The following is a 12925-nucleotide window of genomic DNA, read 5'->3' as shown; positions in this document are numbered from 1 at the left end:
TCACAATCCATTTGCAGAGCACTCTCTGTGCTGGCAGTTATAAATGATTCTTAAAGTTTATTCTGCTACGCAAAAGACTTAAAAGGTCAGACAAATGAATACTGTTGCATAATTACTATGTATTGTTTGATATACCCCCACAGACACTGTTTGACTTATTTTAACAAGGAACAGATTTTTGGAGCGATTATAAAAAATTGTTCTCCAGGGCCAAAGGTTGTCAGTGTGAATTCACATGGAGAATTGCTTCATGAGCATGTAATCCAGGGAAGAAAAAGTTCATCCGCGGTTTAAGTTAAATGCTGGAAAATGATCATTAGTTAAAGCTGTGGTGTTGGACATTTACACATGAATCCTTTTGGAAGGATTAGATATGTATGGTGGAGCAATTCATTGCAGGTGCATGCAGCAGCAGGAAGGTTCATAAGAGGAGCAATTATTCAGAGTAACTATTTATTTGTACATGTTGCTACTGTTTTTAGTAGAATTGGCACAATGTAATCCTAACCCAAGATCTTACAGCCTAATTTTAGAATAAAGGAAATATGGACTTCATTTGGGAACCCAAACCAGGCTCTCAAAGGCAGTACCTTTGGCATTAAGTTACTCTTTCTCAATTCTATTTGCTATGGGAAATTTAAATTGTAGCTAAAACAAGGACCATTATGTACAGTGCTATGGTTGAGATACTTATTTGGTCTCTCGCAATCAAATCAGCTTTATTGGCATGACAGAAAAACATTTCAGTATTGCCAAAGCATGAGTAACAGTGGGCAGGGTATAAAGTTTTCACAGTACCTGGGTAACAGTTACACACAGGGATGTGGGGGTTAGTGGGCGTCTCTCAGCCTGTGACAGGTGCTGATATAGTGTGCAGCCAGTCCTGTGGTGGGTTTCTCTTCTCCTAGGAGGATTGATATTATTTGGTTATCTTCTATATTATTAAAGTTCTGGATAAGGCCTCGGTCCCGCTGCGCTCGTTGGCGCGGGCGGCAATGTAGCGAGTTCCCCACCAGCAGGGGAATCCTCGCGAGCCGGTCCCGGTCCCCCCTGGCGGCACAGCTGACTACACGCTGTGGCGCGTCAGCCGCTAGGAGACACAAGAGAATGGTGTTTCCTAGCGTTGACGCGTCACGTGGTGTGGCTGTGAGCCAATGGGGAGGGGATTGGAGGCTTCGGGAGGAGGAGAGGCTTCCGGGAGCGGGGAGGAGTGTGGAGTGAAAGCAGGTGCGTGCCTGTCTGAGTGCGTGCATGCCTGTGTGTGTGTGTGTATGTGTGTGTGTGTGTGTGTGTGTGTGTGTGTATGTGTGTGCCTGAGTGCCTGCCTCTGTCTGTGTGTGTGTGTGAGTGCGTGAGTGCCTGCGTGTGTGTGTGTATGTGTGTATGTATGAGTGCTCCAGCCCGAGTCCGTGGAGGGAGGGGGGGGGGAGAGTAGCTAGTCCCTCCTGCAGCCAGTGGGGGGAGAGTAGCAGCTCCCTCCTGCAGTCCGGGGAGGGGGGGGAGAGTAGCGGGTCCCTCCTGCAGCCCGTGGAGGGAGTGGGGGGAGAGTAGCAGCTCCCTCCTGCAGTCCGTGGAGGGAGTGGGGGGAGAGTAGCAGCTCCCTCCTGCAGCCCGTGGAGGGAGTGGGGGGAGAGTAGCAGCTCCCTCCTGCAGTCCGTGGAGGGAGTGGGGGGTGAGTAGCAGCTCCCTCCTGCAGCCCGTGGAGGGAGTGGGGGGAGAGTAGCAGCTCCCTCCTGCAGCCCGTGGAGGGAGGGGGGGGAGAGTAGTGGGTCCCTCCGCTCAAGCCACGCCCCCCCTCCCTGTCAAACCTCCCACCTCCCGCCCACCTCCCGTTCCGGCTCCCGCTCCCTACAGACCGCATATCGCGGTCTGTGTATCTCAGCGCACCGCCTGTCTGCAGTGCGGGTGCGCTGACTCTGGGAGCGGGGCCTTAGCCTTAGAGCTGTGAGTTTCTCCAAGTGGGCACTCCTCACTTCAGAGTATTTTGTGCACTGGAGAGACTACCAGTTCTCTCAAATGGGCTATACTGGGCTTCTTGAAAGATTTCAATCACATAGTACAGCTTCTTCTACAAGCTCTTTTGTCAGTGTTTGGAAGACTCCTTTCACCAGAGTTATCGAGATATGAGCCCCCAAGAGACTCATACTTCAAAGAGTGAGACTCCAATGAAATCTGAGGCCATTAATTGCCAAGAGCCGGAAGCCAGTGAGACAGCCTTGCAGCACAGAAGGCTTAGGGCTGGGACCCGCTGCTCCCGGCGGCGCGGGCGGCCGCGTGAGCGTTCCCCACCAGCAGGGGAATCCTGCTGAGCCGGTCCCAGTCCCCCCCTCGCTGCACGGCTCACTACGCGCTGTGACGCATCAGCCGCCAGGGGATGCAAGAAAATTGTGATCCCGAGCGGTGACGCGTCACGTAGTGCGCTGATGAGCCTATCAGCAGCGGGGGCGGGAGCGGGAGCTGTCAGAGAGCTTCCTACACAAGGTAAGGGGGTGGTGTGTGTGTATCAGCGTGTGTGAGGGGGGGGAAGAGGGAGGGAGCGGGAGCTTACCTTCCTTCCAGCAGCCCGCAGCAGCTCCCTCCTGCAGCCCGAGCCCGTGGAGGGAAGGAGGGGGGGAGTAGCGGGTCCCTCCGCTCAAACCACGCCCTCCCGCCCCCCTCCCGCCCCGGCTCCCTACAGACCGCATATCGCGGTCTGTGCCTGTCAGCGCGCTGCCTGTCTGCAGTGCGGGGGCGCTGACTGAGGGAGCGGGGCCTTAGCCTTAGGGCTCGATTATACCAGATGCCGCTGAGCGGCAGCGCGATCCGGTGACGTCACACTCGCGCTGCCGCCGAGCGGCATCTTGATTACACCAGGGAAACTGCAAAGCGGGGACAGCTAGGCGTGGCCGTGAGCAGCTCACCCTCATTGGCTTGGCTCACGTGACGCGGCATCGCCAGCCAAGAACAAATCTGAGGATTGCCCCTTCAGTCCCACGTGACGACCACGCCACAACAGGTATAAGGGCTGCTATTGTTTTATTAACTGTTGTTTTTCAGGGGCGCGGAGCCTTGTGTTTTTTTTCTGTATAATCGCGGGCTTAAGGCCACGGTCCCAGTGTCTACGGCTGCGCTCACTACGGCGTGCGCTGCAGGAACAAGTTCCGCCCCTCAATGGGGCTGGTCCCAGTAGCTGCCTGCGCGCGCAGCGATCGCAATGCGCTACCAGATTTTCGAGTTTTCTTGTGGTGTCGGAGCGCTGGCCACATCACAGCAGTGGTCCAGCCAATGAGGGCGAACCAGCCACGTGACTTCATGGCCATCTCTGTACGTTTAAGCCTTGAACTATTTTTTTTTTTTAATGAAAAACCAATATGCTGACTGCAATTCTATGTTGGGTCACGAATGTGAAGATCAAAATAGATGAGTCGAGGAACAAGTGGAGACCTCGCCAATGCTATTTGGCCTATTGATTTTCCGTGAGTGAAGGGTGACATTTTTCCTGGGATCACCATCCACTTCTGGATATTCCAACACTGCTTTAATGTAGATATTTCCTTCGCAGGCACCAGAGGGGTCGAGCTATTTTCGTGGCAGAACTCAGGGGAACCGAGTTTTGTGACCTTTTTTAGAGTTCAACAAGAAACCCTGAACAGCAATTATAAAATTGTTACGAATGGGCTTTTAATACAGCTAGGGAGATGGCCAATGCATTTTTTTGCCACAATACCTTATATAAAGATGTCTTTTTATTATAGTTTAGATATCAATTATTTTTTTTTTTTTTGATTAGGACTCTGGCTCCTGTTTTCTCTACAAAAAAAAACTCCAGTGTAAATTGTACTCAGCCCCTGAGAATTGTCTGTGGGGAATGACACCATTCCGTAGCAGAAAGAAGTATACGGACATGTGTATTCACTCAATAGATTACTCCTGGAAGACTGTGAGTATAGACCAGCAGTGGCAGGCTCCAGTCCTCAAGGGTCTTCAACAGGCCAGGTTTTCAGAATATTCCTGGTTCAGCACAGGTGGCTCAGTCCCTGCTTCAGCACAGGCAGCTCAATAAGCCCCAGCTTCAGCACAGGGGGCTCAATCAGAGGCTAGTCTATGTCTGAGCGTCTGGTTAAGTCCCCTGTGCTGAAGCAGGGATATCCTGAAAACCTGACCTGTTGGTGGCCCTTAAGGACTGGAGTTGGCTACCCCCTGGCATAAACCATTGTGTGCAGTAGATCCTAGTAAATAAGACACTCGGCCACTTCATCATATCTTATGCCACATGGGGTATGTGCTACACGGTGGAGCTGGGCATAGTGTGAAAGTGTCAGATATGAAATACTGTATTTCTTTTGTGCACACAACCATAGTTCAATACAATTATTATTAGCATTTATTTGTAAGACACCAACCCATTCCGTACATGCATCTATTGATAGGGATGGGCGGAACTGTCAAAATCCGTTTCCCAGAATTCCAGCAGTGGTTGAGGGTTCTTGTCCTGTTGGATCTGACTCAGTTCCAGTCAATAGATTGGTGCCATAAGCTTATTATCAACTCTGTATAGTTGGTATGGAAATCCTTTTAGGAAGTGTGGGGTGGGACTTATACTAATGGCTATGCAAAGTATATTTAAATATCTCCCAGCCAGGTACCACAGGTGCGCTCTTTTTTTATTTTAGCACAGGCCTGTCTCCCTAATTTATTTGGAGCGACGTTTGAGGGAATATATATATATATATATATATATCTAGGGTCTCTCTCCCTCTCTTCTCTCCCCCCTCTCTGCCCCCTCTCTGCCCCTTCTCTCCCCTCTCTCTCTTTTCCCTCTCTTCTCCCTCTCTCTCTCTTCTCCCTCTCTGTCTTCTCCCTCTCTCTCGTCTCTCTCTCTCTCTTCTCCCTTTCTCTCCCCCTCTCTCTCTTCTCTCTCTCTCTCCCCCTCTCTCTCTTCTCTCTCTTCTCTCTCTCTCCCCCTCTCTCTCTTCTCTCTCTCCCCCTCTCTCTTTTCTCTCTCTACCCCCCTCTCTTCTCTCTCTCTCTCTCCCCCTCTCTCTTCTCTCTCTCTTCTCTATCCTCCCTCTCACCCCCTTCTCTTCTCTATCCTCCCTCTCACCCCCTTCTCTTCTCTATCCTCCCTCTCACCCCCTTCTCTTCTCTCTCTCCCCTCTCTTCCCCCCCCCCCTTTCTCTTCTCTCCCTCTCTCCAAGGACAAGGTCACTTGTACAAACTATGTTGGGCTGCCTCTGAAAATGTCAAACCCTTATATCCTAATCAGGATTCTCTGAAGTGCACACATACAAATGGAAGGAGAGGATAAGACAAAACCTGTGTTCAATCTTTTTGGAGTTGTGAGGTTGGATTTATTGCATACAGACTGTGTTTGCTTTCAGCATTTGCAATGTGCAATGGCTCTCTACATATCCAACAATTAAAAGGTGTAATCCTACTTAGCAATGTGTCACAATACAATGAGACAATTACAATGTACACTATTTCTTTCGTAATGTAAAATAAGGAATTTTCCAATGTGGACCCTTAGGCCGCGATTATACTGCATTTTCCTGCAACCGCGTGGCGCACACGCGAAACATGCACTGCAGGCATCGGGAGGCGTGGCTGTGACGTCACATGAGCGGTACGCCCTCATTGGCTGAACCGCTCATGTGACTCGGCCGTCGCGCTACAAAAACCGTTTCCTTTGTCTTCCCACCAGTCAGTCACTCCGTAGCTCTTGGCCACGCACGCACTAGGTGTGCCTTCATTGGCCACCATTAGTTTGTTCCGACGGCGCACGGGGGCGCGCCCATGCGCGCCCCGAGTATAATCGCGGCCTTACTTGGGAACATTTTCATACTTTTGAAAGTATATGAAATAGGGGCCATAGTGCAGTTCTTAGACAATTGACTAAACATATGACATAAATATTTCTACAAAATAAAATAAAAATAAAAACAGCATTGCGTGATTACAATATGAAATACTATGTGGCCAGGGAAATACTTTCTAGCTTACACCATTTCTTTGGACCTGTAAGATTCCAGCCCTGAAACAGTTGTTCCCATCGGGATTGCTTTAGTAAAGAAAGAACAAGTACTAAGTACTGTTAAATGGGAGGTCAGAAAGCTGTGTATACAGGATAATTTTATTTCCAGGGCTTTTAAAACAGGTGTTACATTTGAAACTTAGGAAATAATCTTATCAGCAAGCGGTTGGGGCTTATGCAAAGGCAATTGTTCGATGGCATTGCAAAACAATGTCTCTACAGAGCACCATAGAGACACCACGTGAACACGCTGTTTTCGCTGTGATCACACTGTGTGGGACTGAAAGGATAAAAATGTCCCTCTATTGTGCTGTTTACTGTAGTGTTTAAAAGGTGCAAGTTCTCCGGTAAAAGTTATTAGGTCGAATATAAAAAGAAATCTCTGAATTTTGTACTTTTAACGGCTTTCTGGTAATTTGACTAAATGAGGGTTCTACCACCTATCCAAATAAATGCTAAAAAAATAATAATGAATTGTGCGTATCACAGATTTCCTGGTAATATAAATATCTCTTAAGTCCCACTTAGCTACATGTATTGACAGTGCAGTAAAGTAAGAGCACTCCGCTATGTAACATTATGTACATGTGTTGTTTGTAAGATGTAATTGAGGAGTTATATTGTGCATATACGTTCTTTGGAACCATATAATAATAATAATAATAGCATGTTCTTGTATAGCGCTGCTAGTTTTACGTAGTGCTTTACAGAGACATTTTGCAGACACAGTCCCTGCCCTGTAGAGCTTACAATCTATTTTTTTGATCCCTGAGGCAAAGGGAGGTAAAGTGACTTGCCCAAGGTTACAAGGAGCCGACATCAGGAATTGAACCAGGATCCCCTGCTCCAAACACAGTGCCGGTCAGTGTCTTTACTCACTGAGCCACTCCTTCTCCATATTCAGCATTAGGGCTACCATATTAATTGGGGGGTGTCTTAAGAACCCAGCTATGGGTCCACCAGCTGTTTTGGGACATCCGCATCTCTACGTCCATCCTTCCCACATCTCTACTTCCATCATTCCCGCATGTCTATTTCTATCCCCCTGCATCTCGACGTCCACCCCCTGCATCTCTACTTCCATGCCACCTGCATCTCTACTTCCATCCCTCCCGAATCTCTACTTCCATCCCTTCCTGGATCTCTACTTCCACCCCCCCCCCGCATCTCTACTTCCGTCCCTCCCGCATGTCTACTTCCATGCCACCTGTATCTCTACTTCTATCTCCCCGCATCTCTACTTCCATCTTTCCTGCATGTCTACTTCCATCCTTCCTGCATGTCTACTTCCATCTCTCCCGCATGTCTATTTCTATCCCCCAGCATCTCTACTCCATCCCCCCGCATCTCTACTTCCACCCCCAGCATCTCTACTCCATCCCCCCGCATCTCTACTTCCATCTCCCCCACATCTTTACTTCCACCCCTCCCTTACTTCTTTACATCTCTACTTCCATCCCCCCGCATCTCTACTTCCATCACTCCGCATCTCTACTCCATCCCCCCGCATCTCTACTTTCATCGCCCGCACCTATACTTCCATCCCCCCTCATCCCTACTTCCATGCCCCGCAACTCTACTTCCATCCCCCGCATCTCTACTTCCGGCCCCCCTCGCATCTCTACTTCCATTCCCCCAGGATATGTTAAATGCTTCTGCAAGTTTAAGACCAAAAGGCTACAATAGCAAACATCACAGAATACGCATGCAGCTTTTGTTAATGAGTAGTTTGGCTCTGACTGAAATGTAAAAACGACTTATTTTTTCCACTTTAAAAACAATATATATATATATTTCATCCGGGGGCTCCTCTGGGGCAATACCGAGCTATTTGTAGCTTCAGACCCCTACGGTTCCCAAGATACTTACTGTTTTATTTCCAGGTCGTATGGGCCAAAATGAAGCTGCAAAGTCTTTTGGGGTGACATGGTGGCTTCATATTCAAGAATATTTGTGGCCCTTTCTCCAAATGTATAGCAAAACCGGCAACTAAAACTGTAAGAGTCTTGGCAACCAGGGGTCCCCAGACCTTAAATTAGCCCATTTCAGCCCGCAGTACAAATTATGTTAATAACACCAAAGGAAATATCGACCGATTTTGCTGCTTGAAACATCAGGAGGCTTTATTTAATAAGCAGTTTTTAGACAAACACAAAGATGGCCGTCTTTTATGATTCCCTGAAAATTAGAACCTAGTAAGTGGTAATTCTCCTGTACAGCGAGCCTGGCAATAAGCCTTTCCAAACACTGTGGTCTTGCCTGTAGCACACTGGGGCATTACAACCCCTACCTCCTGTTAGGAGCTAAATTGTAGGCGTAAAAAGCTGCCTTTGGCGAACACATTGTGCTGATAAACGGCATCGCTGGCAAATGTCCACATTGAAAGGACCGTAATGAGAAAGCTTTAAGGGTTCTGGGCCAAAGAGGTAGATTCATGAGAGTGAATTGCATGAAAACAAACATGCCAGTGATTGAAGAATTTTAACGGAGACTGCCATTGAAGTCTTTTAAGCCATTGTTGGTTGGAATGCATGAGACTCAACCACTGAATGAGGGAGACTGGACATGTCTGAACTAGAAGACCAACTTTGGGGGCATTGGAAAAGCCAGTTAATTCCCAGCAACCTAAAAATAACATCTTTGGGACATGGGGATTTGCTCTTGCAATTCGACTTTATACGGTGTTGTATGTGATATGAAAACATTATTTGTAATAAAATGCTGCATTCACAGTTCCCTGCACAGACTTCAGCTGTCTCTCATTTTAATCTGGTTTGTAATTGTTACATACACCCATAATCATATTATCTCTAACTGTCCCAGAAAGGTCTGTAATTTCAATGTATAAGCTCTGTTCATTTAATGTAACCATGTATCCGTCATTATAACTCTATGCCCCGGACATACTTGAAAACGAGAGGTAGCTCTCTATGTATTATTTCCTGGTAAAACATTTTATAAATAAATAAGTGATCGTTTTTATTTGCAAGACACAGCGAGATGAGTTAACCCCTTTTGTTCTTTTTTTTTTTTTTTTTTTTTTAGAGATTCCAGACAATCAATGAGTTATTCATATTTCATTCTTTCTTGGCTTATGTGAAATAGCAAAAAATATACTGAATTTAGAGCCTTTGATAAACCGTTTCAAAAGGTCTTAAAATAATAAAACAAGATGTATTTTGAGTAGAGCAGCAGTGATTGCTGCTTCAAAATGCACATGGAAGCATCAGAGCTTTAATGTTAGTACAAATGCATATAGGACAATTTGGTGTTCCCAAGATCTGAGATATGGGGATTAAATAAATACAGTTGTTAGGTATACAATGAATATGTCACCTGTCACAAGTATCTAAACTTTGCATGTTAATTCTTGAGCTAGAGATAAAAGATATGATTACACTGGTGGTTATTGACAATGGAACTACACAGATGTCTAGGGTGGTTTTGGAAGGCTAAAAAAAAAGTTTGTAAGCCCCTTTCAGCCAATCAGCCTTAGAAAAGTATACCACATTCCCATTTAATAAATGTTTAACATCATTATTCCATGTGTAGATACATGTATAGTCTAATTGTTTGATGTAAAGGAGATAACATGACTTGACCATATTTGCAATGAGTTGTCATTGGATTAAAACTGGGTTCCTTTGCCTTTGGAATCAATAAAAATGTGCAAAACTGAACAATTTAAATGGTCTCTCTTGCACCGCTGGGGAGGTGGGTTGAAGCCTGCTATAGAAATCAAAGGATGCTCAGTGTATTAAAAATGTCACAGAGTTGAATAATAAATAAAATGTATTAAATATTATCTAATATTACAGAACTAATTTATTTAAAAAACACACGTAGGATATTGCTTGGGTTGCCTCTTTAAGTCAATGTAACAGGAGAGACAAAGTGCAAAGCTACGAGGGGATAAACAAGGAAAAACCCCACAATATAGTGAAGAGAATCAAAAACTCATAAAAAAGGTGAAAAAAATACAAAAATAGAGGGTAACCCCTCTCACATGCTAGAAGGTCATTATAAGAATGTAGAAATACATCTCTTGGTGAATCTCTTGATCAGTAGCAAAATCCAGATAGGGCAGGATACAGAGAACTCCAGCTATGTAAAGGAGAGGCAGAAATAGGACAAAATGTTTATGTACAAAGGTTGAGATAAAGTATTGCACTTGCACAATGACAATCAGATGGATTACACAGTCACAGGAGAGAGAACGCCGAGTCCTCATGCTGCCCGTCTCTCTCCGTCTGCTCAGCTGGTGAGGGCAGGCCCGCACCATCCGATGATGTCACGGCTGTGCACAGAGCGAGATAGGGAGAGTGTCCGTTCACCGGGGGGGGGGGGGGCAAGACTGGTTGTCCATTCATGTACGAATGAGATCTGTGTACAAGTCCAAACACCCTACGCGTTTCACTCTGTCAAGAGCTTCATCAGGGTTACTCTATATGCTTGTAATTATCTTCTAACATGTGAGTACGATTCCTGAAGCTGTTATGTGTGCGCTGGCCACAAGATCCCTCAGTAACCCTTAATGATATCACTCCTGCAGCTCATTACTCTCCGTGATCAACGGGGTCAAAATTAGCACTAAGATAAAAGAAAAAGCGCATGGAGGGACATAATCAATAAAAATAGGTAATACTTTATGTAAAAAAGAAACAATACAATACTTACAATAAAAAAGTTTCAGTCTCTCCACTACCGGAGCTCCGATGTTATCCTCAGCTGTTCCCACAAGATGGTATACAGATATCCCACGTACAAGGGGGGAATGGAGTTCAGCTGGAAAATAAAGTTCCGGTAAAGCAGAGGAGGTGCCGCAAGCAAGCAGCAGCTGATCGCGGCGTCCTCGTGGGGGAGTGCCGACTACAGGCTTCCGTCTTCACGGTCTTCTGCGTCATGCGTCACTGAACGTATTGACTCTTGCCTCAATACGCAACAGGGAAGAGTCAATACGTTCAGTGACGCAGAAGACCATGACAACGGAAGCCTGTAGTCGGCACTCCCCCACGAGGACGCCGCGATCAGCTGCTGCTTGCTTGCGGCACCGCCTCTGCTTTACCGGAACGTTCTTTTCCAGCTGGACTCCCTGCCCCCCATGTATGTGGGATATCTGTATAGAAGCTGAAGATAACATCGGAGCCCGGTAGGGGGGAGACTGAAACTTTTTTATTGTAAATGTTGCATTGTTTATTTTTTACATAAAGTATTACCTATTTTGATTGATGATGTCCCTCCATGCGCTTTTTCGTTTATCTTTGTGAGTGGGCTACCTCCTATTTTTGTATTTTTTCTGAGTTTTTGATTCTCTGCACCATATTGTGTTTTTCATTTTTTTCATCCCCTGGTAGCCTGGCACTTTTACTCTCCTGTTGCAATCTCTTTAGGTGTCCGGTAAACATAATTATTCTTTCCAAACTGCATTTCTACCAGAGGTTTATATTTTGTTTATATTTTCACTGAGAGCTACGAGTAATATATATATACATTTTTGTGTGTGTATATACTCACTACATTTCATTGTATGACCTATTTGGGTCTTCCACGAACACACATAGATGTGCTTATCTTTTTCTGCACTCGTCTCCTTAAGTCAATAGCAGATATCCCCGGTTTCGGGCTCGATGAGGCGGATCACGCTTTGAAGACCCAGGCACACGGTGTGCTATGGCGTAATATCGCTTACTAAATATGGCTTTAAATATCCTGTGAACAGAGAGAGCTGCGAGGAGGAGCGCAGTTTATCTTTCTGGGACCCCCCGAATCAGAGAATGTTAGAATTCCGTCATTGTGGTGAATACTTACTGTGTAACTGTACACGTTTGACACTGTCCCTCCTTATTTTTAGAACTGGATTACGATGTGGATATGGACGATGTTCCCTTCAATAAACAAGTTCGGAATCAGCAAGACCAGGTTGGTCGAGAGACCACCAACCTACAGTCCGGATGTGCCAATACCGCACTAGCTCATTTTCTTTCCATCACTATCTTTTCTTACTATTTGATTCGCTGCCTCTGATCTTACACCAACTTCTCCCTGTCCCCATAGAAAAAAATGTTGGCTTCTGAATTTCACCATTTATAACATTTGTTAACTGCTCCACTGCTGGAGGACGACCCATTGTAAAGCGGTCTGGCAGTGCAATGGATTTTATATAGTAAATAATTATTATTAATGTATTAATAAAGAAATGTTGTTTATTCAGAACACTTTGTTGCCAAGCTATTTATTTTGTATATCTATGTATTCCGTTCCCACGTGTAGATCTCACTTGTTTATGTCATTGTTACAGGTGCAGAGATGTGAAGCATTCTCCTAGCTGTAAATGGTATGGGGAAAAAATATTCATTCATGCTACTCATTAGTTGATTGTTTTGATCAATTCATATATTTCATAAAGCGGGATGTTTGTAACCATCAACAAATCTACTCAAAAGCATTTGCCAGAGAGAAAATGTAAATACATTTTAACATGTAGTGGTTTATTTCATAAGGGAGAAGGAGTGGCTCAGAGTAAAGACACTGACTGGCACTGAGTGTGAAGCAGGGGAGCCTGGTTCAATTCCCGGTGTCAGCTCCTTGTGACCTTGGGCAAGTCACTTTATCTCCTTGTGCCTCAGGCACCAAAACATAGATTGTATCTCCACGGGGCAGGGACCTGTGCCTGCAAAATGTCTCTGTAAAGCGCTACGTAAAACTAGCCGCGCTATACAAGAACAAGCTATTATTATTATTATATGGAGAGAAACTGATCTGCGAGCATTTAAAGGGGCAATGCCTCCTAGGATCAACGTGAATTAATTCCAGTGACATGCCTAAGGGGGTCTCATATGGGCAATGTATGCCTTTTTTTTTATCCAAATCTGACACCTGCTGCATAATTATTTTTCATTTACTTATTAAAGT

At 45.6% G+C, this 12925-nt stretch overlaps 1 protein-coding gene across 1 annotated transcript in view; it reads left to right on the top strand.

Moving 5' to 3' along the window:
- The window catches only part of GPC3 (glypican 3), a 294690-nt gene extending 282464 nt beyond the window's left edge, over nt 1-12226 (top strand). The window contains exon 8 of the mRNA XM_075573174.1: nt 11865-12226. Within this exon, the coding sequence (XP_075429289.1) occupies nt 11865-12037 (173 nt within the window). The 3' untranslated portion in view covers nt 12038-12226. The remainder of the gene's footprint in view (nt 1-11864) is intronic.
- Nucleotides 12227-12925: the final 699 nt, after the last annotated feature.

The sequence above is a fragment of the Ascaphus truei genome, chromosome 16 (assembly GCF_040206685.1).
Source record: "Ascaphus truei isolate aAscTru1 chromosome 16, aAscTru1.hap1, whole genome shotgun sequence".
Taxonomy (NCBI): Eukaryota; Metazoa; Chordata; class Amphibia; order Anura; family Ascaphidae; genus Ascaphus; species Ascaphus truei.
Note: the sequence above shows the minus strand (reverse complement) of the source record. Positions and strands in the feature narration are given on the sequence as shown.